Source organism: Zasmidium cellare, assembly GCF_010093935.1.
Source record: "Zasmidium cellare ATCC 36951 unplaced genomic scaffold M409scaffold_21, whole genome shotgun sequence".
NCBI classification, from domain to species: domain Eukaryota; kingdom Fungi; phylum Ascomycota; class Dothideomycetes; order Mycosphaerellales; family Mycosphaerellaceae; genus Zasmidium; species Zasmidium cellare.
The window spans coordinates 150,524-178,090 of NW_022986965.1; the positions used below are offsets into that span (position 1 = coordinate 150,524).

The window sequence follows — 27,567 nt, forward strand, 5'->3', positions numbered from 1 at the left end:
CTGAACGTAGAGACCAGCGTAATGTATGAAGTAATCGATGCTAGCAAGACATTACGCTGAACTCGCATGGCATCTAGGCTAGGAGCTGAGGAAGTGTGTAATGTTGTAAGTCGGGGAGAGAACGAATGCGTTCTGACTTTGGGAGGTAGCTTCAAACAGATCCGGAAATTCTTTGACCCGCCCCCTGATCAATGGAGTGCAACACTGCAAACCAGGCACCCACAGCGAATTTGTAGCACACAGCTGTTCCAGGATTGACAACACTTGGCCAGTGCCAATGCCGTGTGCCAGCTATGGTAGTTTTCGGCCCCTTTCGTATGATTGAGTAGAGATATTCAGATTAGCGATTTTCGCCACCAATCAGATCCGTCCTAACCATCTGTTCAAAGCCCGCTTGGCTTAGTGGTACAGCGTCTCACTCGTATTCCACGTGTTCAAAACCGCGTTTGATATGTTCATGAGAAGATCCCTCGTTCGATTCGGTATGCGTTTAATTAGTTCCGTGAGCAATAGCTACCAACTAACAGTATCCAGGGGAGTGGGCAACTTGAAATATCCTGTTCTTTTTGTGTGTTTGCTAGGAGCTATTAATCTTTTTGCTCCTGCATAGGACGTAGACTTGCCATGGCGGAAACGAAGGTGAGACGGTCTTGATGAGACAGTGGCAGGTTTGGTTTGGTCAGATGGAGGATGAAGGGTACCAAAGTCATGTTCTTGAAGGAGCACAGCAAGACTTCTGATACAAGAAGCCGGCTTCAGACGTCTTTTTGTCCCTACAGTCGACAGTGAACACTGCTTGAATTCAATCGATCAAGAAAAGGTGGCATTTTGACCACAAGATCAGCATACACACGCTGTCCAAAGGTGCTCGAAGAGCGTGAGCAGAAGCAGAACACTGAGTAGTCACTACTCGTAACCACACCTTCTCAAGCCGCGCCTAAAGCTGCGAACAATCAGCAAGTCCCAATCCCATTTGAGAGACGAGTTTATAGAAACAAAACGAGCGGAACAGCCAGCTCAACATTCAATCTTTCTCGTCATTGGCATTGAGACGTGTTAGAAGTCTTCCCAGACTCTCTCTCATCCTATACACAACCATTCTGATCTCACAGACCCCATCCCTCACCCATCCTCTCCAAACCCAAACGCCAGAGGAATGCAACATCCCGGATTCCCATACATAAATTCATTCAATCATATCTCCACCATCCATCATATCCCCCAATTCCCTAAACGCCATCCCACACCCTCATCATACTACGCCCGTCCGACACCCCCAGCAAACGTCCCATCCCTCCTCCTATCCCTATCCTCTTGCTGCTCCTCTCCCGTCCTCCTCGTCCGTATCCTAAACGCATTCCTCAGCCGCCTCCGCACAGAGGTCTCGCCTTCTTCCTCCTGTCCTTCAGCGACAGTCTCCAGATTGTTCTCAGAGACACTCTGATGCCGTTCCGCCACGGTCCTGGCATTCTGCTGCGCGCGGTACTGTCTCAACGCGGCTACACGTTCCTCCCTCGTCATGCGTTCCGGTCGACGTACACCCATTACGCCCGCGAGGATACTTCTTCGCACACTCGCGCGACGAGAATCGTTCTGCTCTGCTAGAGGTGGCGGCATCTCACCCGGCTCGCCTTCACGGAGGATGTGGTCCGGGTCCTCAGGCCCGTCTTCGTCCTCGTTGTCGGGACGAAGATCGATTCGGCATAATGGGCAGGTTCCGGATACGTTCAATAGCCAGGGGTCGATGCATGCTGGGTGGAAGCGGTGGTCGCAAGGCAGGACACGCTGGTCTTCGCCGACTTGGAAGTCTTCGGTGCAGATGCTGCAGCCTTGGTGTTCTTCGTTTGGCTTGGGTTGTTCGTTGGCCACGGCTCCGCCAATTCCGTCCTCTGCCGCAGGCGTCTGTGGCTCCCTACTCGTTTCATGGGCGCCATCTTTATTCGCTTCTTCGTCCGTGGCGTTTGCATTTGGTGCAGCTCTTATAGCATCCTGCTCCGGCACGACCTCAACCTGACCATGCTGTCCTTCCGCCAATTCAACATCACTCGCCTTGGGATTCTGCTCGCGATCCCCAAACTTCACAATCGGAATCGTCTCCAACATCGCCATCGCAAGTCCTCGTGCTCGACTCTGCCTCGGCCTGCCGATTCCATTGCGAGGTCCATATCTCTCCGGATGTCGATGAGCCCTGACCGCGCCCATGATGATGATAATCAAGAACAGAGCTGTGATGACACCCGTGATCGAGTACAGAATAATCATCGCCACAGCCGTACTGGGAGAGGGTCCCAGCGCATTCTGCTGCTGATTGCCATTCCCCGTCCCGTTCGCAGTCCCGTTGCTCGAACTGGTACTCGAAATCGCATCGCGCGGCGCGACAAACGCATACGCCGACTGGGCGTTGTTTCCGTTGTTCCCGGTATTCAAACTATTCACCAACTCCAACATCTCTTTCGTGCTATTCGATGTCCTCATGCTATACACGCGACCGTACTCGTTGTTGGTGTCTTCGTTGAACATGCAGCCAGCCGAGCGCTCGGAGTACAGGACGATGGCTGAGACATTGTCACCTGCAGCGGCGCTGAAGACGTCCGAGGGTTGGATGTTGCCGGTATAGGGATCGCACGAGATAAAGGCGACGTCTTGCGGGTCGAGGCTGAGCTGGCTCGAGGCGTTGGCGAGGAGGATAGGGCCGCGGTAGCCTTCGTTCTAAAAACACAACCTCGTCAGTACGGATGCCATGGACTACCAGAGATGTGGGACGGTGTTACCGGCGTGTAATGGATCGCCGAACTGGTCAGCCCAGCGACAGGAAATACCGTGATCGACGTGCTATCCGGCGAGTGCGCAATTGCGAGTTGTAGACTATCATTCAACCCTTCAGTCTCCAATCCATTCGCCGTCGTGGCATTCGCAGGCGAGATCGATTGCGCGGCGGCGAGACCCAGAAGAGCGCACAGCGCGGCGGCTGTCCGGAGGGTATACGAGGCCATCATGGTCGATGTACGACAATGAGGAGCAGCGGTGCGAGGAGCAGGAGTAGTGGTAGAGAGTTAGCCAAATCGCCTCCCGTCCCGCATGTTGTCATTCACTTGGATGATCTCAAGAAAGGAAGACCCCGCGGGGAGGCGAGACAAGGAAGGGCGAGCGAACGAACAACGAGCGTGCCCAGCACTGCCACTCTTCTATCAGTCATAAAAGAAGGAGAGGCGAAGAACAAGACGACAAGAAGTCTCCCAAGAAATGCGCAGCAAGAAAGCCCGCCCCTCTCCTCGTGGTTGTCAGCGGATGCGTGCGTGCCCCGGAGATCGCGCAGCAGACGAGCCCTTGGACTCCCACACGACAAGAGGCTCGGCGGCTGCGACTTCTCCAGATTCCAGCAATCTAGACGAGACTGGGCGCGTGCCGATTGGTTCCGTGGTTTGGAATCGGCTTCTGCACATTTCTTGGAGACTTCCTTCACTACAACATTCACTTCCACCGCCATTCTAAGATGTACGCGCTACAATACCCCCAACCGAGCCTCGTTGCTAGTCAATGGGATAACACAAATCATCATTATTCCTAGAACCTTAGAAGCCATGCAGCCAGCCGCGCGGCAACATGCTGACAGAGTGAATGGGCGGATGTCAGCGGGAAGGAAGGGAATGGAGAGAGGCAAAAGGCACGAACACCATCAACCACATGGTATGGGATGTAGCGGCATGTCAGGCTATTGCCGTAAGAGTACACTGGATCGATATCGCTAGACGTACCTTTCAGCTGTGGTTGTCGCTGTAGTACACACTCTTCTTGTTGGAAGTGTTTGTCTGCATGCTATCACTCATCAAGTATCACGATCGATGCTCCTGATCACAGTCCGAACAATCGTGATCTCCACGCCCATCGAATGCATCCTTGCCATCTCACACCCATCCATCACAAGACATGCGTACAATCCTCGGAAACGGCTTTTCTCCAAGCCGAGGCGAATTCTGAGGGATACGAGAGCGGGTACATATACAGTAACCCACCTTCTCATATGTCTGGATCCAAGACGTGTTTGCATTCATGAATCCACGCTATGCGTTTTCATTTCAAACAATCAATACCTATACCGCCCAGCCCGATCCCTACTCTATAGGGCTTCGACCTGTAAAAGCTCTATCATCGTAGGATGGAGACCTTTGCCCCTGAAACGCCATGGTTCTCAAGCCTTGAACCTCCCAATGCAAGTCGTCCTTTCTTGTTTGTGTATGGATAAAACACCAGGCAATGCAAATTCCCACCATCCCAATCAACGCCAGTTGCTTGCTGATGCACCACGACGATGCCTCTCTCAGCTTCGGGACCCATCCTTTGCCGCAAGACGTTCATCCACAAGCCATTCCATGACACTCTCATAACATAGGACGTACTGTCGCAGACTCTGGACCATGCTCAACCGTTGATGACGGAAGTCCTCTACAGTCTTTTCGACCAGATCCAAATCGTCACGATTGACCCACGCCCCTTCGATGTCATCGTTGTTGTCGCGATACTGCGAAGCAAAGAAACCACTTTCCTTCTGCTTGGACGGTGGCGCTTTGTCGATATCCATCGGTGAGCCTTCTCGGGTGTCTCTTGCTAGTCGCTGTCGCTTCAGCATGTCGATGACAGAATCCACCGTACAGAAAGTGCCAGTCCGACCACATCCGGCGCTGCAATGTACCAGGACAGGTCGCTTGTTCGGAGGGTCCGGCTCGCGGGAGTTGGTCTTGTTAGAAGCACGAACGACCGCGTCACATTGCTCTACCAATCCGAGTAGATGCGCCGGATGCGCGGGAGCTCCAAAATCTGGCCAGCTGGAGTACTGCAGTTGAGTAATCTCCCGCATCGGCTCGAAGGGATGCTTGTCGTGCTTAACGGTAAACTTTCGCACAATCACGTACGGTTGCTCGCCGTTCTTCTCGTCCTTGGGATCTATCCGAGCCAGGGGTATCTGTGGGTTCTGTGACAATGTTGACGACCGCTTCACATTCGAAGGCCGCTTCTGGTGTCGATGGATCCTAGACGGCTCCAAAGAGGCTCGCTTCTCGGACAGGAAGTCGAGATGTATCGCACCGTAATGGTTGCTATCCCAGTAGTTGTGCGCCTTCACCTGGGCGCCTTCTTTCTCCGCAGTCAGCATGACAATGACTCGAACGTCTTGCTGCCAGACAGCATTCCAGAAGTCGTTGAAGGTGGCGGGGATTGGTGCTTGCGTCGAGATGTAGCGCTTGTTGCTCCACGACGCCTTGATATGGCTTGCATTGATGTAATCGCATCCGTGGCTCGGTACGCCTTGCAACCTGACCCTCGAGTGCTCGAATGGCCAGATGTTGTTGTATCGGTTCTTGTTGCCTTTTTCGATGCCTGCGATCTGGACTTTGTCACTGTGCGAGGGAGTTTTGGGAGTGCTACCTCCCCATGAGACCTTGCCTGACAGTGCATCCTCCATCCGCTTCTTTTCTCTGCGCTCGATGGCCTCAAACTTCTCCGACACCCGCTTGCCCTCGTCGTCTTTCCTAGCGGCGAGCTTGAGCCAGTCAGGGTAATCCGATTCTGCAGACTTGGTCTCTCCAGATGGGTGCTGGATCGGCTGTTGTCCTACACCACCGATCAGGTCCATATTCTGCCGGATGTTGCCAAAGAAAGGGTTCGCGGGCTTGTCCGTCGATGGCATCGGACATCCTCCCACGGCGGGTGCAATTGCTGGACCGTCGCCATCCACCGAGTCATGCATGGTAGCATCCACGCCACTGTCGACGTAGTTGGGGAATCGTTTCGCAAATTCAAGGAAGCCGCCTCGGACAATGTAGAGCGTTCCCTCGTAACCCTCGCCACGGAACTTCTTGATGGTGTTCAAACACATTGTAGCGTCCTTGAGTACCGATGAGTTTGCGTCGTACACGATGATGTAACTGCTCTTCCTCCAATTCTCAAACTTGGCTCGCTGTTCCTCGTCCTTGAAGGTATCGCCAAGTTTTTGCACATTGAAAGAAGGTCGCTTGAGTAGAGTCGTAGGAATGCAAAGGTTTAGTGCACCAGTTATGTGAGAATTGGCGTACTGCGTTTGCACTCGTAGATCCAGGATCAGTATCTCATCCATTCTTGACGTCAGCAGATTGACGACATGCTGCGGTGTTGCCAGAACTTGAGTGTCGCCTTCGGTTGTGGTGGGAAGTGTCTCAGCCCGTGCCTTTTGAGCATTGTACGATCCATTGAGTGTCTCCAGTGGCAGTTTGAAACGATGTGCTTCTGGCGGACTTGAGGCCTTATCTTTTGCAGTGAGATCGATTTCCTCTGGCGGCGAGCCACGTCGTCTACCCTCGTACGCAGATCCGGGCGAGAGAACCCGTTTGGGAGAGCGTGACAACTCAGTCGCTGACTGATCCAACGATGCGCGGTGATTCTGTCGCGGTATCTCCTTTGGCTCTGTCTTTTGCCTTGCCAATGGTTGTGCTACGGATGTGCGACTGTTTGATCTGCTCTGACCCGGTCTCGGATTGGGCGCATTCATCTTAAAATTGTTCAGACCGCCCAGGTTAAAGGCCTTCCCTTCGGACTGCTTGCGAAACTGATCAAAGTCGGGATTTTGGTCGAGGGGAACAACACTGGGCGACATGGCGGCGGTCGACCGCACGGTGCTAGAGGGCGGGCTCCAGTTGCTCTTGGCATGTTGATGGGGAGAGTCGCTGAGGTAGGAACTGCTGTCGGCCTGGAAGCCAAAGTAATTCGGGCTGGGGGTCTGGGGGGCGTTGGATCGCCGTTGCGGGCTGGCGCGACGAGGGGAGAGAAATGGAGTCATGGCGGGAGGATTGGAGGGCGTGGTGGTGGGACGCTGCTGGGAGCGGCTCTGGGAGTGATATCGCGTCGTCTCGGTCATGGTTGTGGCGGCGGCGGCGGCTGTGAGACGAGCTACGGGCGGCGAAGTGGAGAGACGTGTGGTGGTGGTGGTGGTGGTGGTGGTCGATTGCGTAGGGGTCCCGGTCAGAGGGTCGAGTTGTCAGGCTGGTCCAGAGCCATCATCATGTGCGTCCAAAGTCGAGTGTGGCTGAATCGCAGGCTGAATGACGTCGGCGTGCGTGACGGACAGGGGCGCTGCTATAAGTGGAATGCGGCCTCTTGGGCGGGCGTGGTCAAAGGGCGAGTGGTGGTATAGGAGAGGCACGGGGCGGTGGTGTGCGGTGTGAAGAGAGAGACAGCTGCTTGCTAATCGGCGAGTGAGTGAGTGGCACAAGTTGGTGGGCAGCGGCGGCCGGCAGAGGAGCAGGAGAGCAGCCAGCAGCCAGCGCAGGATCGCAGGCAGGGTCCGCTCGCTGTTGGAGCACGCGAGTCGGCGAGGGTCTGCTCGTCCAAAACGTGCGAATCGTAAGCCGCCCATGACGTCTACGGCCCGCCACTCAGATCTGTTGCCCCCACCGCACCGAATCTATCAATCAATATTTTTACCCAGAACAACAGTCTCGTACAATTGTGTTGTCTACATATTGATGTATACCGTCGCTACACCGCACCGGCTCTCCAACAAGAGCTGCTCTGTACTGGCAGCACGGCGTGCAGGGTGCATTAGAGCATTCGTCGATCTTTATCCGCCCTGGAGTTCCAGACCTTCGCTTCCGGATAAGATAGCTCCACTTCGTCATGACGCCTGCCACTCACACTCCGCCTTCACTCTTCCGCCGACTGGCAGCACAAAACCCGGACTGAAACTCCAAGCTGAACGAGAAGACAACCCTCCAACCTCAGCTCTTGTCGAAGTCCTGGCAGCACAGAAGCCACACCATCCATCGGGTCTGGCCGCCATGTGCCACTTATCTTCTCGTGCATGATCTGGCTTTGATCTCATCCGGGGCTTTCCGCTTTTGTCAGTCGCCTCGGGACCCAGTCCGGTGATTCTGTGCTGCCCCCAAACGACTCTGACTCTGCCTGATGCACTGATCTTCAGTTCATATTGCTGCATCTGCAGAGATGTTCGCTTGCGAAACAAGTCTCGTCGCGTATCAACAAACTCAAGATGCTGCAGGGACTGCGGTCGGCGTAAGATTTACGGGAGCGCTTGGCCATTTGAGGACTAGTCTGCACATGTCGCCATTCACTCCAACTTGTGCATGTGTCTTGTGCTCTTGACATGAACTGCATATATGTTCATCGCAGACCTATCTACGGTTTGAAGAAGTCTCCCACATGGATGCCATTACTGCAATGCAAGTGGGGACACAATTGGAGCCTCCCTCGCATCTCCTCTCAATGGCATGCAAGATTTCCAGACGAAGCTCCCTGGAAGCTCTCCTTTCCCTGCATATCAAAGGATCAACATCCGCTACAGATCTACTGCTGGAGACGATGCAACCATTCTCATGCATGCTTCACTTGCCTCGCCGGCATATGAGAAGCATTTGCCCGTCTTGATCAACCATGAACAGCTCCTCAGCGGCACTCGTGCGAAAACAAATTTGCATCCAGGCCGACTTCATAAGCCCCTGAGGCCATTACACGAGCAACCTGAATACCTAGAGATTCGATGAGATGCGTTAGATTCGGACGACTGCAAATCTCGTATCATAGCCGACTACGATGGCATGGCTACGTACGGCAATGACGATTTGCCATCCTCGTTTGGCAAGTCATGTTCAGTGGCAAGGTGGCAATTGCTGACAACAAGATTTGGAAAGTAGTCATGGTCTTGATCGCTGACTGTCGCACATGATTACTGCCGTCCATACCTCGCTGGTCTGCGTGCGCCATTGTCTGTCCCTACTGGCGTGACTAAATGGACATTCATGACTGCGTGGTTGCGTGGTTGCGTGGACTGGAGAACCTCATCGAACGAGTGGCTGTCACTGTACACGTTCGCCTGGTGTTATCGAAGGAGATCGTGAACTTTGTGTTCGACCTCCAAAATTCAGCCTTGTCCTTGACGAGCAATCACGCAGGCGACAGCAATACCGTCATCTTTTAGTGTATATGGTGTCAGGTCGGCACGACTATCAAGTCCTCACACCGCGAACCGGGAAGAATCTTCAGGTCAGATGTCCGCCGTACCCACGGTAAAGCTTCTAGTAAGAGATCTACCAATCCAAACAGCGAAGAGATGTTCTCTATGAGCAATAGCGGGACGATGAATGATGTGGTAGGAACTTCGTATGCAAAGGCCTTTGTAAGTGAATAGCTCTACCATACCCTTCGTCGACCTTACTGTTCTTCTCCAGATATTTCTGAGATTACCAACGCCATACCATCGCAACGTGGAGTTGAAGAATGTATCTTGTCACGATAAGGACTTCAAGCAACCCGGCACGGTCATGAAAATCGTACCGAAAAGGGTTCCAGCCCCTTCAACAGGGCAGCGTCCGCGGAGTGCTTGAGGAAATGGAGTAATTCGATCTTGTCACAGAGATGCCAAATCACAACACTCATACGCCTACGGCGGAAATGCGGACCCGTGCAAGTCGCACTACACCTCAGGACGACACCATTTGCAAGCCGGCCCTATCCAGCAGGTGGTCCTGTTCGTGCCCACAACTCTACAGTACATAGCCCACGGGCCGCATTTTCCGTATGCAGTAACATTGACTCTAGACTGCGGTATATCACGGTGATACGAACGGGCACCAAGCCTCGAGACTAATCCGTTGCTACAGATCGATGAAGCGTTATCACCGAAGACCTTATTGATAATGTAGAGTTTCACGATGACTTAACGTTGCTTGCTTTCAAATCTCGCCTCGACTGGAAGCCACCGTTACACAACGTCCTCCCCGCTCGGAGAGGATAGATGGCTGCATGGTAATCACTTGACAAGAGAATTGAAGTACAAAAGATACGACTTGCAAGCCCATATATTACCAGTTCTTGCCCCTACACTGTCCGTCTCGAAGCTAACACACCATGATGCAGTTTATCTCCGCTTCGTTGTTCCTCATGGCGACAGAGCTCGCAAAAGGGGTATCAGCGCAAGATCATTTCAACGTTCGCCCTTTTCACATTGCCTTAGAGAGCCACGTTCCACGAATGCTCAACCTGGCAAAAGAGACCAGGCTACCTGAATCACCAATCTATCCCGGTTTGGGATCCACCGCCGGAATCGACACGAAAGTGCTTAACGACCTTCGGTCTCAATGGCTGAGCGACTTCAACTGGACGAGGGAGCAAAAAGAATTGAACCAGTTCCATCACTACCTCGCAGAAATCGAAGGCCAAACGATCCACTACATCCACGAGAAATCCTCCTCGCCAGACGCAATCCCCCTCATGCTCCTCCACGGCTGGCCAGGCTCCTTCCTCGAATTCCTCCCCGTCATCGAACCGCTCACCAAGAAAGCCAAAACCTCCACTGGCAGACCCGTCTCATTCAACATTATCGTCCCCTCCCTCCCCGGCTTCACGTTCTCCTCTCCAGCACCCGCGAACTGGACGACAGAAGACACCGCCTGAGTCTACAACACACTCATGACGAAGATTCTAGGCTACAAGACCTTCGCGGTCCACGGCACGGATTGGGGTGCCGCGCCGGCGTATACGCTGTATGCGAACTATACGAAGACGGTGAGGGCTGCGCATCTTGCGTTTTTGCCCGTGTACCCGCCTACGACAGCGCAGATCGAGGCGGAGGATATTACTCTCACGCCGCTGGAGCAGTTTGAGTATCAGAGGGCGAATGAGTGGGCGAGGAGTGGGGATGGGTATTTTGTGGAGCAGACGTTCCAAGTATGTGAACCTCTCATCCTATGCTATACTTGACGCTGACTCGACACAGCCCAACACCATCGGCCTCGCTCTCCAAGATAGCCCAGTTGGTCAACTCTCCTGGATCGGCGAGAAGATGATATCCTGTACGTCTCCCCATGCACTCTCGATCCCCAATCTACAATCCCCAGCCCCCATCCACCGTCTAACCCCTCCCCATCTAGGGTCCGACCCCCGCGCCGGCACACCCCCCTCGCTCATCACCCACAACGAGATCCTCCGCTCCGTCTCCCTCTACTACCTGACACAATCCTTCGTCTCCTCCGCCTTCATCTACTTCCAGAACCCCAACGGCTTCGCCACGACGTACACGAAAGCGGAGACGGATGCTCCGTTGTTTTTTAGTAGTTTCAAGTATAATGTGGGGTTTTGGCCCAGGGAGTTTGTGGAGAAGGTGGGGAGGTTGGTGGAGTATAGGAGTAAGTTTTGAGATGGTCGTTTGGTGGTGTATGGGATGACGCTAATGTGTGGTGATGGGATAGATCATGACTTTGGTGGTCATTTCCCTGGGCTGGATAATCCGCCAGCGCTGATTGAGGACTTGCGGCAATTCAAGGAGTACTGGAATTAATTAGCAGCGTTCAAGGCTACTACAGATCCAAAATATCGGGGTTGAACTAACGAGCGCGAAATGTCAAGCATCACAAGTGCTAATCTGACTGTGCAAGGTTGAATGGTCCAAGCAAATGATTTCTCACATAAAGGTACACACCTAGTCTTGTATCGGCCCGACGGAACTCTTCTCACAGTTTGCCCACAGTTCAGGAGGTACGAGGATGCACTTCACTATGGCTTCGACCCCGGCCCCTCAAACCCCCAACTAACAGGATCCCAATGCCCCCTATTCAACTCATACGCCCCCGGAAACTCCAACCTCTCCAAATCCTCCCCATCGAGCTCAAAATCAAACACATCCACATTCTCCCGAATCCTCTCCTCCGTAACACTCTTCGGCAACGGCGTAAACCCCTTCTGCAAACTCCACCTCACCAAAACCTGCGCCCACGTCTTGCCGTGTTTAGCTGCAATGGCTTTGAGGGTCGAGTCCTCAGCCTTCTTGCCAACAACCACCGGCCCAAACGCCTGCAGAACGATGTTATGTTCAGCGGCGTACTTCACAATCTCCCCTCTGCCCATCCAAGGATGCAGCTCGTACTGCGCAACAGAGATGGGAACGCTCCTCAACTTTTCTGGTAACGTCTCTCGAAATCTCTCCAACTCCTCCAAATGCCGCACCCCATAATTACTCACCCCAATACTCCTTACCTTCCCCTCAACCACCGCTTGCGCGAGGGCTTCCCAGCTTCCGTTTCTCGTTTCCGGGTTCCCGAACGGCGCGTGGATGAGGTAGAGGTCGATGTATTCCAGGCCTAGTTCGTGGAGGGAGGCGTTTATGGCGGCGGCGGCGGCGTCGCGGCCCATTTTGTTGGGGGCGAGTTTGGTTGTTAGGAAGATTTGGGAGCGGGGGGTGGTGGAGTGCGTGATGGCGTGGCCGCAGCTGCGTTCGTTGGCGTAGAAGGCGGCGGTGTCGATGAGGTTGTAGCCGGATGCGAGGGCTTGGGAGACGACGGAGGAGGTGATCTCGGGGGTTCTGGGGGGTGGGTTAGTGTTGGCTGTGGAGCGTTTGGGGTGAGAGTGTTGTCTTGCGTTTCGTATGTCCCGTATCCGATCACAGGCATTGAGTGGCCAGATGCCAATTTCCGTGTGCTGCTTGCAGATATCATGTTGGTCGAGTGAAGAAAGCGTGCCAGGCAATGATACACTAGGGGTCGATTTTGATGCAAAGTCCACTCTTACCGTCGGCTGTCTTAGGCTTGAAATACAAATGTTTCGAACTACGCCGATATGAAGTCAGAACTGGACGTCGGAATAGAATCGATCTGTATATCCGTCCTCCTATATCGCAAGGATCACAAGGCTGTTCCTTGTCGCGGAGCTAGTCAAGCCCGCTCCAATGCGACGTTCTCATCTTGGTAGTTTTCCGATGGGGTTACGCACGTGGCCCGATTCTTTTGGCCCGTGAATCTGACCATGCCATCGAAAATTGACAAGCGGGGCGCTTGCAGGCGATATCGACGTGGTAGATTCTGCGAACGTCAAACGTTTTGTGAAAGTCGCAGCCTTGTCACAGCCGGCTGCGATCTAGAGGTTCTCCACCATGCGCTTAAAGTATTGCTTCGAAAATTGAAGATCCCAACACATCACGAGATTCTCACGATAAAATTGACAACTTCGTGCACGGTCGCGATGATTGAGCAGAGTCGACAGGTTGGAAAGCCACCGGAAATCAATCCTCATGGCGTACACGAGCGGACTTAAGAAGTCCGTGAATCCTGGGGATCCACAGAAGCCCTGAACAGCCACCTTTTGCTCCTACAGCCTTGTTTGGATTCCTTAAACGTACAAGGGATCTTTGACGTCCGTAACGCTGGATTTTTCAGTAATTTCTGGCTCTCTGATTGCGATGTCCAACGATGTTTTCATTTACCTGTTACTGTGCGCGTTTGGCATCCTTGTTCGGCTTCTGTCATGCTACGATTTGCTATTGTCTGGCCTATGTATGCAATCTGGCTTCAGTCGAATGAAAGAAACGGCCCCAGAAGCTTGACCTGCAACGAACGTATTCTCATAAGACTCCCGTTTAACCCCACGATAGTCCTTTGGGAGCCACAAGAGGTCTTGATCTAGATATCGTAGCCACTGCTTGTGGAGAAGTGCTTGGGGAGATTGGCGAGGCGGATCGTGGCGTCGCGGCAAAGAAACGTATGGGGTAATGTCCAAGTCTCCGCGGCCCGTCGTTAAACAGGTACCGTCTTCGCTGAACGCCAGCTCTTTCACATATCCGACGTTTTGCCACCGGTGAATCTCCGCGCCTGTCCGGGTGTGCCACAACTGCACCAGTCCACCGTAGGATGATGATGCGACTACCTGTCCGTCCGAAGAAATTGCCACCTCGAGCATGATACTGCTGATTTCAATTTTTCGTTCCTCCTTGCCAGTCCGAGTGTCCCACAGCCGCATCGTCCCATCCTGAGATCCCGATATTATCCATCCGTTGGAAGAGAAAGCTATCGCACCAACATAGCTGCTGTGGCCCTTCGGTCTGTGTATCTCCATACCCGTATGCGCGTTCCAAATTCGTATTGTGCTGTCATATGATCCCGAAGCTATTTTCTGCCCGTCCGGAGAGAATATTGCTGTCTTAACAACACCACTATGTCCTTTGAGCTTGTGCGTCTCACTGCCGGTCTGAGCATTCCACAGTCGTATCGTATTATCCCGGCCCCCTGTAGCTACTCTTTGCCCGTCAGGAGAGAAGGAAACAGACGCAACAATGCTGTCATGGCCTTCGAGTATTTGCCTTTCCTTGCTCCCCCGAATATCCCATGATTGGATGGTAGCTAGTGTCGATGCCGAAACTAAAGTCTTTCCATCCGGGGAGAAAGCCAACCGCAGAAATCCTGTACCGTGTCGTCCATCGAATGTGATTCTTCTCTGGCCCGTGTGTGCATCCCATACGATACAGTCTTTCGACGACCCTGACGCGACCGTGCGCCCATCTTGTGAGAAGGCTATGCTGAGAACCTGTTTGTTATGTCCTTCGAGCTCGCGCATCCTCTCGCCCGTTCGGCTATTCCATAACCGTAAAGTGCCGTTTTCTGACCCGGATGCTAAAACTTTGCCATTGGGAGAGAATGCTAAAGCCGCTACTCCGTCATATGTACCATGCCCTGCAAGCTCGAGCATCTCCTTGCCCGTGTTCAATCTGTAAAGCCGTACTTTCATGTCTTGTGACTGTACCGCCACCATTTGCCCATCTGGCGAGAAAGCCATAGCCGTTTCAAATCCAGGGTCTCCATCGAGTTCATACATCTCGTCACCGGTCCAGGTATCGCACAGTCGTACTGTCCCATCGGACAATCCAATTGCAATGATGTGCATGTGGGCAGAGAAGACTGCGTTGTAAACCTTGTCAGAATCTTGAAACTTCGTGTCGACCATGTGCGTGATCTCGCCTGTTCGAGCGTTCCATAGCCGGATCGATTCCTTTGATGCGGTCACTACCGTTCGTCCATCGGGGGAAAAGGCTACAGCCAGAACAGCCCGAGAGTGTCCTTCGAGCTTGCAGATTTCTTCGCCAGTCCAGAAATTCCAAAGCCGTATCGTCTTGTCGTATGACCCTGAGGCCAGAGTCTTTCCGTCTGGAGAAAAGGCTAATGCTACCACATCTTCACCGTGACCCTCGAGCGTCTGAATTTCGGCGTCCCAATTTGAGAGAACCTTAGGTCGAAGCCGTATCCATTGTGGGATGCAATTTTCGAAGTGCCGTCGGACTATGCTCTGCGTTGGTGCAAACACAAGCGCTGCAGAGTAGGTTTGGAGTGGAGCAAGGTCAATGACATAACGATTCCGAAGCAGGAAGCGCCTGGCATCTGCAAGAAAGGCAAGTAACAGTTCGCCTTGGTTGACCTGTATACGCATCGACTTAGCCGGCTACCTCTGTTCAAATTCTACTCAAGACCTACCTCGACAAGTGGACTCAGATCGCTCAAAAATGAGATTGCTCCAGATAGTTTGCCAAGCCAGCTCAGGGCCTCGAGCCAGTGCAGAAAGTGCGTCCGCAAGAACCTGTGCACTTGTCCATCGTCACATAGCTGCTCTCCCCCCTCCACGAGATGCCGCACCCAGTAGCCACATGCGTACGCCACATGGGCAGGAATACAGTTTGCGATATGCTCTCTACTGACTTCGGCCCGTCGAGTTCCAGGCTGCTCAACGGAACACAAATCCTGCTCCAGTGGCCGAATCTCGGCCAAAAGACGAAGACATTGCTTAGCAAGGCTTCGATGTGTCTGCACCTCGTCGATCCAAAGTGAGGTTTTTTTGCGTGTGTCGGGATCTGTGAGATAGTCGAGAAAAGATAGGTGGAGCGGTCGGACTGCTCGAGAATGGTCCCCAACAGCAGGCACGTCCAACACAGAGTGCAGCCGACTCAATCTGGTATTGACCTTAATTTCGTCCACCTCCAACAGTCTTGAAAGCGCTGAGACGGGCAAGGGCTCGTGGAGGAGCACAATAGTTCCCACTAAAATCCGAAATTCGTGAGCAATGTTTTCCTGCTGCTTATCGGTCTTCCCAAGCAGAAGTTTCTCTAGAACCGGCCCGTACGTCCTGTCCAGTTGAGAAGCTTCCAGTCGTTGGTTCAAAATCATGGCAAGAGCCTCATCCAGATCCTCATCAAGCTCTCCCAGAAGAAGACAGGCTGTCGCAGCGAAGATGAAGAGAGGTTGGGCCATTTCGACGAGAGCTTTGACGGCATCATCTCCGGGCCAGTCATGTCCAATCGCATCTGTTCCATACATTCGCGCGTACCTACAACGTATCTCGGCTAGCTTATGCCGCAGGTAGATGGCGATATCGTGCGCAATGTGATCCTTGGTGACTTCCTCTAGTCGAACGTCAAGATGTGTATCCTTCGGTATGTCAACGAATCCTAATCGGACAGGCAACTCAGGGCGGCTAGTCACGAAAAGCCGGATATTGGCCGTCCTCAACTTCTCGAGCCTTGCGAATAGTCCTATCACGATGTCAATGTCTGTCTCATCACATTCGTCCAGTGCATCAATGCCGATGACCCAGGCCGATCCACTCGCTGGCGATGGATTCAAATGCTCAAGAGGATGGAGTATCAGCTTTTCAAATTGTTCTTTCAAACTCTTTCGAACGACATCAGGGTTCTCCTTGAGAGCCAGAATAACCCTTTGCCTCACTTCGGGCATTCGCCGTGATATCTGAGCAGCAATCGTCGGCATCAGTCGGGAAGCATGCCCTCGATCAGCTTCGCCCTTCTTGAAACAGAAGCTTGCTGCAAGATGACACCGGTCTCTGAACCTCTGAGCAACAGTCTTGAAGATGGTTGATTTTCCTGTGCCAGCCATGCCAACGAGCCAGAATATGCACTGGCCCTTCTTGGAACTTGCCCAAGCGTTGATGTCTTGTACGAGCTGCACGCGAGTTTCGGGGAGACATTTCGAGACCAGCTCGTTCTCTCTGTCATCGAAAGCGGCCCCTTGCGCGATGGGTAGCTTTTCAAGATATGTATCGTCTTTCCTGACCTCCGCGAGAAGACGTTTCCGCGCCTTGTCTTCACCTTCACCGTAGTTGGCCATGATCGGAGCATCCAGTATTCCAATGAGGCCGTACGACATATCCTCTTCCTTGGTGGTCTTCCGGTTGTCCATCCAGGCTAGCCGCTCGTCGACGCTCAAGCTCTTGCCATTTTGGAAGTTACGCAGGACGTTTTCAGGTATACCTGTGACCTGGGCTATGCTTGCATTGAGGGAAACCCCAAAGTCTAGAGAAAGTTGATCGTTTCGGCTTGCGTCACTTGATTTATGGCCCAGAACTTGCCAGTCCTGTGATAGGAATATCATGACCCGAGGTGCAAGCAGTTCTTGCAGTGTCCAACCTCTTGTAAACCACACGCTTGACTTGAACCCTTCGTGATCATGAGCAGTACTGACGTCCGCCATCCATGCGATGCAGACGGCAGCGTCGCTATACCACTTGAACATCGAGTTAATGGCCTCTGTGACCTCCTGCGCATCTTGTTTGTTGATACAGCATGTGTCAACCCACAACCATTTCGCACCAGGTATCCATGCCTTCACATACTCGGCGAAGTTCTGCACCTTCTGATAACCCGTTGTATGTTTGTTTCGGCCATCTTTTACATCGAGGTAGGTCGCTTCCCGATCATCTCCCTCGCCTCTCGCCCATCGATGTGATGCGATCACATAGCTCGGAATCTGACGACTGTAGAATTCGTTGAACTCAAGGCTGTGAACGTTCAGTAGCCGCATCGTAGGTGATAGGTGCACTTGTATTTCGACAGTTGTCCATAGAAAGAATGTCGGTCAGCGGCCAAGTGGTGGGCGATTGTGGCGCAGGGAGATGGGATACCTTCCGTACGGTTCGCATGGCTTGAGATGTTCAGGTGTGACGATGCGGCGCAGCAGAACGACTTCAGCCTTGCGAGGGGCCGCTAGGGGCGGGGTCTGGAGCTCTCAAAGTTCCTGTCGGCTGGAAATGTCTATCACATGCAGTTCTAAAGTTCTTACCAGAATTTCCCCGGGCCAAGGGGCACAAAGTAGTTGAGCCATCGTTCCTCAGTATCGGCGTCACTCCACACATCGATGTCGCCAGCTACGCCTTGAATGTCGACTGACCAGTACTCCCGTTGCAAATTCATCAAGACCATTTCCAAGAAAGCCAGCAGCTGCACAGGATGTTGCTCATTAAAGGGGTTGGTACCGCTCTGCAGTAATCCGTCAGGGCGTTCCACTGGTGCCAGGTCACTCTGCTTAGCATGGCCGGCTCCAAATTGGATGGGTAGGACAAGACGACATCCATCCTCATATGGCGTGTGAAAAGACCGGTCGCATCGATCGAGCCAGAGGCCCGCGTGGCAGTCTTCCGCGAGTGCGTTGGGTCCGGAGTATGGGTATTGGAAGCCAAGTTCTTCAGCGCTGACTCTGGCATCGTTTCGGAAGAGCAGGATGGGCGGGACCTCGTCTTCGGTTGATGCGTCGCCCGAAGATGATTGCAGCTCTATGAATGGCTGGTCTGCGAATTCTTGATAGGATGCAATTCGGAGTCCAGGCGCGATATTGTCGAACCTTGGACGTCTTGCCCTGGACAAGAAATGCCGAGCAAAGCCATCTGGGATCCGGGCAGAGTCCAGAGTAGCCGTGTCGTAAATCCCTGTGATGGGATCTGGCGTATTATCGAGATCTATCTTCCGCTCGATGGCATCAACGAGAGCGTGCCAAAATGTCAAAGTTTCGTCAAGGTCTTGAGAAGTCCATGGCTGGGCAGTCCATGGCGACAATTCATCGTATATTCGCCGGGCGCCAGTGGCAGGGTCTGCTTGAGGACCTTGAACGAGCCTGAAGCCTCCCTCAGGCGCGGGCTCGTAGTCATTTTTGCCTACCTCAGCTGGCAGGGAGACGATTTTGCCTCTCTGGATCATTTCAATCCAGACGGTTAGAATACTTTCAAGTTTTTCCCACTTCTCGAACTCGAGTACGATGTCGTCTTCAACGTCGAAATGCATGATACCATTGTGGTTGAGCTGCTCGTAACTGCCGACATGTCAGTCCGTCCAAATTGTGCCAATGCTGACAGCGCCAACGCACAGCAATCCGTCCGGAGTCCCAGCCAATTTTTCGTGCGTATCGTATAAAGTCAAGACCATGTCGGCATCGTCGAAAATCGAGCTGCCAGGACCAGCGAACATACTCTCCGGGTGATGTAACCCGCGAACATTGTAGAACAGACTGGTCTCCGGCAGGTAGTCGCCCGGCACAAGTCGGGCTCCTTCGAGAAACGTTCGCAGTGAAGGGTGGAATCTGCCAATCTCGGCACTTTCTCCATGTTCTTGCCACCAAGGTCGAGTACTTGTCGCGAAGTCTTCCGCCGTTCGTCCAGACGCTACCCAACCATGTTCCAGGATCGCGTTGTGAAGCGCAATGCACCGAGAACTATCCATGCCATCCAAGTCATGTCGTGGTGGATTGCTCTCGGTGACAAGATGTTCCGCGACTCGTTCCAAGGCCAGCGACATGAGAGGCAGCGTACGTGGTCCAGAAAGACTAGTAGAACATGAGCATCCAAGCAGAACAACCCGGTTGTGGTCTAACCCAATGTAAGGAGCGGGAATCGAGCGAATGAATCTCTTTTTGAAGTTTTGAAGCGTAGAATGGGCAGGATTAAGTTAAATCCGAAGCCTAACGACTTTCATTAAATCTCACATAACTCTAACTACCTTAGTTACCTATGTAATAAGTAAATGACCCTATAAAGCTTATCCAAAGAAGTGAATACTTGAGTAAAGCTTCAGGTTGTTCTACCTAGGTATATATTTGTAAAGTGTACTATAGTACACACTCAAAATATATCTTCTTTATATCCGGCGGAACCCGCGCTAATATTCACGCTTCACCACCGAGGGATAGAAGGAAACCTGCGCTTTGAACGGGCGCAGATGGCGGCGGTGGAGAACGACCTCCGTTTTCCCTGTACCTCGCGATCCTCTGTAATTCATAAGGCGTTGCTCGCTGCAGTTGTTCGGTATTGCTCGAATGAACAAAGGAGCGCAGAAGACCGTGGCAACGTACAGAGCCTGCACATGCTTGCCGGTATATCGCATTCATATTATGCATCTCGTTGATCAGAGCATACCCTTGGCAGTAGCCTCCTTCCTCTCCTCCCAAACCGTCTTTCCACTACAACTGCACACCGTCTTATCGTTGTCCCAGACACCCGCACTCCTCGCGATCACACCCACAAGTGTATCTGGGTCCTCTTTATCAAACGAATCCTGCTTCCGACTCACAACAATACTTCTTCCAATCATCTCCCAGATCTGAATCGGCTTAGTGATGAAGACTGTGCCTAGTCCACTCTTCCCAACCTCAATCGTTCCAAAAACGCCCTTGATTGATCGCTTTTCTTGCTTCGCCGCCACCGCATCCCAAACACCTCCCGTCGAGACTGCACCCTGCGAGATATCTCCCGTCTCGCGAACCGTCACGTTATACGACCCTGGTGAGACGCCTTTCAGCGTCATATCCAGGATCGTCATGGTAGGGCTGACCTGCACCATGCGAATCAAGCCACGGACGTTGTCTTTTACAGACGAGGCATGAGTTTCGAGGACGCAGACTGCGGCGGCCTCTGCTTTGCCGGAGCCTCGCAGGATGGCATCGCGGCCGGTGGATTGAACGGCAGAGACGATGGCGGAGGGGGCGGCGGTGCCGGTTATGGAGATGAGTTGGGTGGGGAGGTCGGCGGTTACGTTGTGAACTCCTGGCAAAGATGATCAGGTTTCGGTGGAAGCTGAGCGATATTGATTGCCGTACCATCGATCTTGTAGAGTGAAGAGCTCACATCTTTGATACAGTCTTCGCAGCTGAGCGGGACCGCGAAGGTGGTTTCGAAGGGTGGGATCATGGTGGCTGTCGATCGTGCACGGGTTGTCTGGAGGAGAATGACCTTGATGGAGGCATGGTGGTGAGTTGATTTGGAGGGGTGAGGTGAGGTGGGTTGATTTGAAATCAATCAAATATTGATGACCTTTCAATGATTGCGCAGTGTGGGGCCAATCGCTCCATCTCCTTGAACAACACCCTCGCCAAATCTTCGTCAACGACAACAAAGAACTCTTCTCGCCATTGCTCTAGACTCAATGCCTACAGTGCCGTCGTTCCGAGTCGATCCCATCCCGCCGAAGCCGCCGTGGTGGTAGAGGGTCGATTGCCTGATGTTTTCGGCGTCGGTGAGCTCCGACGAGTGATCGTCCAGACGCGAATCGACTGCACGTCTCCTTCACCACGGCCTCTTCCGCGTGTTACCTTCGATAAGAGCTCGCAATGCTTCTGCCATATCTATATCAATCGCACGGGTAAGCTTCGTTGAGTATTCTTCCACCATCATCAGTATTAGCTTGCCCGCTTTCGTCTTTGAGCACCATCTCCTTTTCCAGCAGCTCTACCACAGATATACCATACACCATGGCCACCCTCAGTCACGCCCGCTACGGCAAGGACAATGTCCGCCTCCTCAAGACTCAGAAACACGCCGATGGCACCCAATCCGTCACCGAGATGACTGTCTGCACACTCCTCGAAGGCGATATCGCGGCCTCCTGGACTCACTCCGACAATGCCAACATCGTTGCAACCGATACCCAGAAGCAGACGACCTACATCATGGCCAAACTACACCCCGTGAACCCGCCCGAGCTCTTTGCCAGCATTCTCGGCAACCACTTCATTCAGCAATACAGCCACATCACAGCTGCGACAGTGAACATCATTGTACACAGATGGACGAGGATGGAGGTAGAGGGCAAGCCACACCCACACAGCTTCCTGCGAGACGGCGCGGAGACCAGGACAATCGAAGCAGTGGCCCAACGAAACGGTGGTATCTCCATCCGCAGCGGCATCAACGACCTGCTCGTCTTCAAATCCACCGGCTCGCAATTCTGGGGCTTCCACCGTGACGAGTTTACTCGTCTTCCCGAGACATGGGACCGCATTCTCTCAACTGCCGTCAAAGCTAACTGGAACTGGAAGACGTTCGCGGATGTGGAAGAGGTGCGGAGAGAGCAGAATCGCTTCGATGTCGCGTGGACGGATGCGAGGAAGATTACGCTGGAGACTTTCGCGAAGGAGAACAGCCCCAGCGTGCAGAACACTATGTACATCATGTCCGAGGAGATCTTGAAGGCGGCGCCGTTGGTGGAGAGTGTCGAGTACAGCTTGCCGAACAAGCATTACTTTGAGATTGGTGAGTTTGGACAAGTTGAGGGCGAATGCGTGCGGTTGCTGACTTTCATCACAGATTTGAGCTGGTACAAGGGCATGAAGAACACTGGTGCTGATGCGGAGGTTTACGCGCCTCAGAGCGACCCTAACGGCCTGATTCAGTGCACCGTCACCAGGCAGGGCGGAAAAGCGAAGTTGTAGAATGCGAATGCGTTGGAGTTTGGCGTCGGGGAGGCCATCTAGCCCTGGCTTTTCACGGCCGTTGGTGGTGGTGTTGTTACATAGAAGTTCTGCCATAGAAGCTCGATACCCATTCTTACCGAAACTCCTCGTCATGCTCTTATCTCTGTACATGTCATGCCCCAAACGCCTTGCTGTGCAATTCTCCTATTGTGATGGTGTAGCTTCCGGTGCTTTAGGTTGTGACTCAGCCTGTATCGCTGCTCTTACCTCCGGTATTTGTGACATGCTCTTCCTCTCACCCTGACCTCCCATCTGTAGCAGATTCTGCTTATAAGGATGATTCGCGCCCTCGAATACTAAAGCCCTCACGTCAGTACAAATTCCCTATCATCATCCCATCCAACAGTGTCCAGAGACTTACACCTCAGTCTCCCCATTCTCACATCCCTCAACCGATTCTTCGGCAGCATACCCCTAACCGCCCGTCTCAAAACCTCTCCTCCTCCCCACTTCGCCCACATCTTCTCCATCGTCATCTCCTTCAGACTCCCCGGCCGCGTCGTATGCGAATAGTACTTCTTCTGAGAGAATTTCTTGCCCGTCGTGTGAATGTTCGCGCAGTTTACGCAGACCACGTAGTCGCCGCAGTCGGTTGAGGGGTCGTAGGTGGGTTTGTGCTTGCCCATGAGGGTCACGGCTATCGCGCTGGCGAGGCGGCCGAGGGGGCGTGGGTCAGAGGAGGCATTGAGGAGGTGCCAGGAGCGGGAGTAGGCTAGGCGGGTCTATGGAGAGCATGTTAGATTGTGGGAGATGTGTGTGAGGTTGGGGTGATGTACTTTGCCAATGTAGTGTGACATTTTGGTGGTGTGAATGCCCACTGAGGGCTTGGTCAAGGTGGTGTTGCTCTTTCTGCGACGATACCAGACTCAATGTGGTAAAGACTGTGTGATGGCGCGCAATGAGGAGAGTTGTTCAAGTGTGGATTGCATTATTAGAGGAGTGAAGTCCAAACTTCTCGGACTCGGGAATTTAGGTAAGAAGCAATTGATTAAGCAATTGATTAACCGCGTAATTGGATCCAAGAATAGCCGTCAAGTGAGCCCCGCGACCTCACTCTTCGAGGGCACAACAACTGCGACCATCACGCGCCAAACGATCTGGAACGCTGAGATTTTGCGACGGCTACTAGAAGAGACCAAACGAACCATTCGATCGCAAACACTCCCGACATTCGATGCGCCTCCGTACGATGCTAAAGACGCGACCTCGCCGGTGACCTCGATGCATCTCGACGTCCACGTTCGCAGGCACAACACACCACATGACGGCCATCGCGCCGGCGGATGCCCTAGATGAACCAACCTCCTAACCGTGCCAACGCACCCACCGTCGGCGCCCAGCCTGGCCATGTCCTTCCTCCCTCCCGGTCCGCCAAAGAAGGCGGTTCATTATCAGCCGCCAGCTTCATGACCGCGAAGCAGAATCAATCATATGCTCGATCAGCTCAGCCGCCGCCGGGGAGCTTCACTGCCGACCTCAAGTCGTTTAGTTCGAGATTGGACCTGAGCAACTATGCCTCATATGATGATGGAAACACGGACATGGTCACGTCAGAGCAAAGACAGGCGGAGTACAGACAGGAAATTGAGAAACAGACACGCCTCAAGGCAGGTACGGAGAATCTGCTCGAAGCGCTGAACTCGAAAAATGCCAAGAAGTCGCGCGACCAGCGCATGGCTGCTGAAAGTCAGCTCAATGCGTCGAACAGGAAGATTGCGCAGTTGAAGCTGGACCTGGAGGCCGAGATTCAACGGAGCAAGGAGCAGCAGCCAATGAGTCCAAAGGGTAGACTTTCACAACTGTTCAGGCCCACGATCCAGCAGCTGCCGGAACAGAATGCTTTCCCTGATGATCCGGCAGATCGACTGGACCCAGAGCTGGAGTCGCCCACGTACATACTCGCCGAGATTCTGCAGGCTCTGGAAGCTGAGGACATGGGAGCGGACTACTACGTTAACCAGGCTAATGACCTGGTTGAACTATTTCGCCGGCATCCCACTCTCAAGTACGACTTGGCGTGGTCGATATTTGGGCTCAGAATGCAAATCATGCTTCTGAGTGACAGTAGAGAAGTGGTTGCGGCAGGCTATCGGGTCATTCGCTATGCCATCACGGACCGGAAATCCTTACAAACGATTCGCGCGCTGCAGACGGATTATCTCGTCATACTCTCGCTCATCAAGGAAAGTAGGGCTCGGGTTGAACGAGAGCAGGCGTTGAAGTTTGTCAGGGCATTTCTTGATGTGAAAGACGGCACTCGAGAAATCCACCCAGCGGTGGTTCGGATTATCGCGGCAGTTGCAGACCATTCGGACGACCAGCTTCGCAACATTGCCATCTTGACATTATCAGAGATGCTCCTCAAGGATCCTATGCTGGTAGTAAACTCTGGTGGAATCAGTGTCATTGCCGAGGCCATGGGAAATGGAGTCTACCACGCACCTGAGACATTACTTGGACCTCTTCTCCATTTGATGGACCTACCAGCCCGCAGAGGCGTACTGCGCTCTGGCTTTGAGTTCAGCTCGGCCTTTGCTACATTTACCGAACCTCACACATCGCATTCCGTCGACGAGAAGCTGGCGGCGAGCTCGAGAGTCATCGCTGGCATGTTTAAGAGCTGGTCTGGTTTGATGACATTATCACTGCACGATTTCCTGCCGGTCCGGTCTATTGTGTCTTCGCTTTATATTACGGATGTTCGCACACGTAGTGCGACATTGGACTTGCTGATTGACATCCTACGGCTGGAAAAGCGCTCTTGGTCAACTCCCTTCATTGGGGGTCGACGCCTCACGACGTACGCGCGAGTTGTAAACTTGAACAAGGAAAATGACGCTACTCAACGCTCGAAATCGGAGAACGATAATGACAGCCAGAAGAGGAATCTTGTTCAGCACTTTACCGCCGTCTCACTGGCTGTACTGCTGCGCCAGGGCCTGATGGAAGGTCTACTAGATGCCGAACGTGACGCCCCGAACGATGCCCTCAAAAGGCGGACCAGTCTGATCATTGCAGAGGTACTCAAGAAAGCGAGTGAGCTTCTGCCCACTTGTTGGGGCGCCGAGTTACAGGCGATGCCAGGGCTCGTCCATGGGGCATTGCAGTTTAACTCCGAAGAGCGATATCGCGCCCTGTCTACGGTCTACCAGGTTGATAAGGTCAACCTGAGGTTGTGGCGCTCTGATCCATCAACAGTCAGCCATTCCAGAGTTCACGATGATCTTGATGGTGCGAGGACAAGATCTGGGTCGAAAACGCAAGCCAGTGCGGATATGGATGAGGTCCAATTCCGTGCCAAGATGCTTGATACTGGCGTGCTCAATACCGTCAACTACATCAAGTGGGACTGGAATCTCATCCTCGAATTGATCGAAGGCCCACTCACGAACCCCAAGCTTCTATTTGAGGCGACCGACAAGTCAAAGTTTGTGCATCGTCTGCTCAAATTCTTGCGGCCTTTCCAGTTTCGCTTCTCCGATGCTTCCAACACGAAGGCAAATCAGCGATACCTCAAGATGGCCTGCGCGCTGGTGAAGACGTTGCTCCAGACTCACGATGGCGCCAACTACTTGATCAACAACAAGTCCATTCGACAGCTTGCAGAGTGTCTGGCTCAGCTTGACTCGGCGAGTGGTATCACCTCGAAGAATCCAATGTTCTCCCCAGATCGACTTTCAGAGACACTCGTAGGTGGCTACTTCGCGATGCTCGGCGTCATGTGCAGCGACGCCAAAGGGCTGCAGATTCTAGAGAGGTGGCATATCATCAACATGTTTTACCACATTGTCGAGCTCAAGAACCGTGACGATCTGATCAGGTGCCTGCTGTCAAATCTGGACTACTCGCTCGACAGCCATCCACGTATCATTCTTTCCAAGGCCATGATTGCCGGGTCAAAGCAAATGCGCATTATGGCGACAAGGATACTTCGAACATACGCGGTTGAGGCCATCGAACCGTCAGTCCTTGGTGGCTGCTCGGCTGAATGGGCTATCAAGCTTCTGGTCAGCCAACTGTACGATCCTGAGATCGAAGTGTGTGAGGTTGCCATCAAGATTCTGGAAGAGGCTTGCAACGACATCACGTCGCTGGAGTACGTGGTCAAATGCCGGCCTGCTCTCGATCATCTGGGTGAGATCGGTGCGCCGCTGCTCCTGCGGTTCTTGTCAACTTCTGTTGGATACCATTACCTAGACGGACTGGACTACATCACCCGTGAGATGGACGACTGGTTCCTTGGGCGCAATGACACTTACGTGACTGTGGTGGAAGCATCGCTCGCTCGCGCGCTGTCGGATGTTCAGGAGAAGCCACAATCTACCATAGACGACACAATTGGGCCTCAGGACTACGGCGCTGTGCCACCGCACTTCTACCGCGAGCTCACACGCACTGCAGAAGGGTGCGAATTGTTGAAAGCGAAAGGTCACTTCGAGGAGTTCACAGCCACGATCCAAGACTTCGCCATGGAAGAGGATGACCCAGAGACGATCCTGAAGGTCAAAGGCTGTCTCTGGGCAGTTGGCAACGTGGGCTCCATGGAACTTGGCGCACCATTCTTGGAGCGCACTGACGTGGTCAAGTACATTGTCCAAATCGCCGAGCAGTCGCAAGTGATGACATTCCGTGGCACAGCTTTCTTCGTACTGGGACTCATCTCACGCAGTTTGCACGGCCAGGAAATACTCGCAGAGCATGGCTGGGATGGAACGGTCAATGTAATGGGTGAGAGTCTGGGCTACGTGCTCCCATTGCAATTCGAGAAGCTCTTCTCGTTGCAACCTTTCAACTCTGAGAACCGCCCCAACAGCGCCTTGATTCGCAATCGACCCGGTCCAGTCAGAGACGAAGATCCGCAGAACCAACAGATCCTAGCCTCCATCACCAAGCTGGGCAATACCGTGCTAATAAATAAGGCGCTGACAGAACTAAACAGCTTGAAGCACACCAAGAAGGCAGCTGGGTTCCAGAGCGTGGCGTTGTTCCGGAAGGTCATGGTTCTGTTGGCAAGTCATGCTTATGGTGTGCAGCAGTGGAGGTTTGTGGTTGATTTGTTTGATAAGTCTGTGTTGAGGAAGATTGTGCTGGAGGAGGAGTCGGATAGTGACGGGACTGGGGAGGAGGATGGGAGGCTGTGAGTGTGTTTGTGGAGTTGTTGTGGATGGTAGCTGGCATTTGGCTGGTAAGAGGCGTTAGGATGGTTGGCGCTGGATCGTCGTTCGTCAAGAAACGATTGGTT

At 53.1% G+C, this 27,567-nt stretch overlaps 9 protein-coding genes and 1 non-coding gene across 10 annotated transcripts; 4 read left to right on the forward strand and 6 right to left on the reverse strand.

The window, feature by feature from the left end:
* Positions 1-388: 388 nt before the first annotated feature.
* On the forward strand, positions 389-493 carry M409DRAFT_t40. Its single transcript has one exon. It is a non-coding gene; the product is annotated as a tRNA-Thr (tRNA).
* A 764-nt stretch (positions 494-1,257) lies between these two features.
* On the reverse strand, positions 1,258-2,996 carry M409DRAFT_23924 (uncharacterized protein; the record flags this gene model as incomplete). The annotated part of the gene is made up of 2 exons (XM_033807001.1): positions 1,258-2,709; positions 2,772-2,996. 2 exons carry the CDS (start codon positions 2,994-2,996, stop codon positions 1,258-1,260), a joined length of 1,677 nt encoding a protein of 558 aa, XP_033666522.1.
* Positions 2,997-4,318: 1,322 nt separating this feature from the next.
* On the reverse strand, positions 4,319-6,808 carry M409DRAFT_23925 (uncharacterized protein; the record flags this gene model as incomplete). The annotated part of the gene is made up of 1 exon (XM_033807002.1): positions 4,319-6,808. The coding sequence occupies one exon, from the start codon at positions 6,806-6,808 to the stop codon at positions 4,319-4,321; it is 2,490 nt and encodes an 829-aa protein (XP_033666523.1).
* Positions 6,809-9,891: 3,083 nt separating this feature from the next.
* Positions 9,892-11,320, forward strand: M409DRAFT_23926 (uncharacterized protein; the record flags this gene model as incomplete). Its single annotated transcript, XM_033807003.1, has 5 exons — positions 9,892-10,365; positions 10,462-10,710; positions 10,760-10,835; positions 10,914-11,168; positions 11,232-11,320. 5 exons carry the CDS (start codon positions 9,892-9,894, stop codon positions 11,318-11,320), a joined length of 1,143 nt encoding a protein of 380 aa, XP_033666524.1.
* Positions 11,321-11,535: 215 nt separating this feature from the next.
* Positions 11,536-12,473, reverse strand: M409DRAFT_67031 (uncharacterized protein; the record flags this gene model as incomplete). The annotated part of the gene is made up of 2 exons (XM_033817222.1): positions 11,536-12,340; positions 12,397-12,473. The coding sequence occupies 2 exons, from the start codon at positions 12,471-12,473 to the stop codon at positions 11,536-11,538; spliced, it is 882 nt and encodes a 293-aa protein (XP_033666525.1).
* Positions 12,474-13,281: 808 nt separating this feature from the next.
* M409DRAFT_67032 (uncharacterized protein) lies at positions 13,282-17,476 on the reverse strand (the record flags this gene model as incomplete). The annotated part of the gene is made up of 6 exons (XM_033817223.1): positions 13,282-13,714; positions 13,763-14,168; positions 14,274-14,334; positions 14,806-15,219; positions 15,276-17,414; positions 17,453-17,476. 6 exons carry the CDS (start codon positions 17,474-17,476, stop codon positions 13,282-13,284), a joined length of 3,477 nt encoding a protein of 1,158 aa, XP_033666526.1.
* Positions 17,477-19,981: 2,505 nt separating this feature from the next.
* M409DRAFT_23928 (uncharacterized protein) lies at positions 19,982-20,763 on the reverse strand (the record flags this gene model as incomplete). The annotated part of the gene is made up of 2 exons (XM_033807004.1): positions 19,982-20,619; positions 20,673-20,763. The coding sequence occupies 2 exons, from the start codon at positions 20,761-20,763 to the stop codon at positions 19,982-19,984; spliced, it is 729 nt and encodes a 242-aa protein (XP_033666527.1).
* A 560-nt stretch (positions 20,764-21,323) lies between these two features.
* Positions 21,324-22,283, forward strand: M409DRAFT_23929 (uncharacterized protein; the record flags this gene model as incomplete). The annotated part of the gene is made up of 2 exons (XM_033807005.1): positions 21,324-22,104; positions 22,159-22,283. The coding sequence occupies 2 exons, from the start codon at positions 21,324-21,326 to the stop codon at positions 22,281-22,283; spliced, it is 906 nt and encodes a 301-aa protein (XP_033666528.1).
* A 186-nt stretch (positions 22,284-22,469) lies between these two features.
* On the reverse strand, positions 22,470-23,122 carry M409DRAFT_23930 (uncharacterized protein; the record flags this gene model as incomplete). The annotated part of the gene is made up of 3 exons (XM_033807006.1): positions 22,470-22,621; positions 22,687-23,047; positions 23,102-23,122. The coding sequence occupies 3 exons, from the start codon at positions 23,120-23,122 to the stop codon at positions 22,470-22,472; spliced, it is 534 nt and encodes a 177-aa protein (XP_033666529.1).
* A 495-nt stretch (positions 23,123-23,617) lies between these two features.
* On the forward strand, positions 23,618-27,466 carry M409DRAFT_67035 (uncharacterized protein; the record flags this gene model as incomplete). The annotated part of the gene is made up of 1 exon (XM_033817224.1): positions 23,618-27,466. One exon carries the CDS (start codon positions 23,618-23,620, stop codon positions 27,464-27,466), a length of 3,849 nt encoding a protein of 1,282 aa, XP_033666530.1.
* Positions 27,467-27,567: the final 101 nt, after the last annotated feature.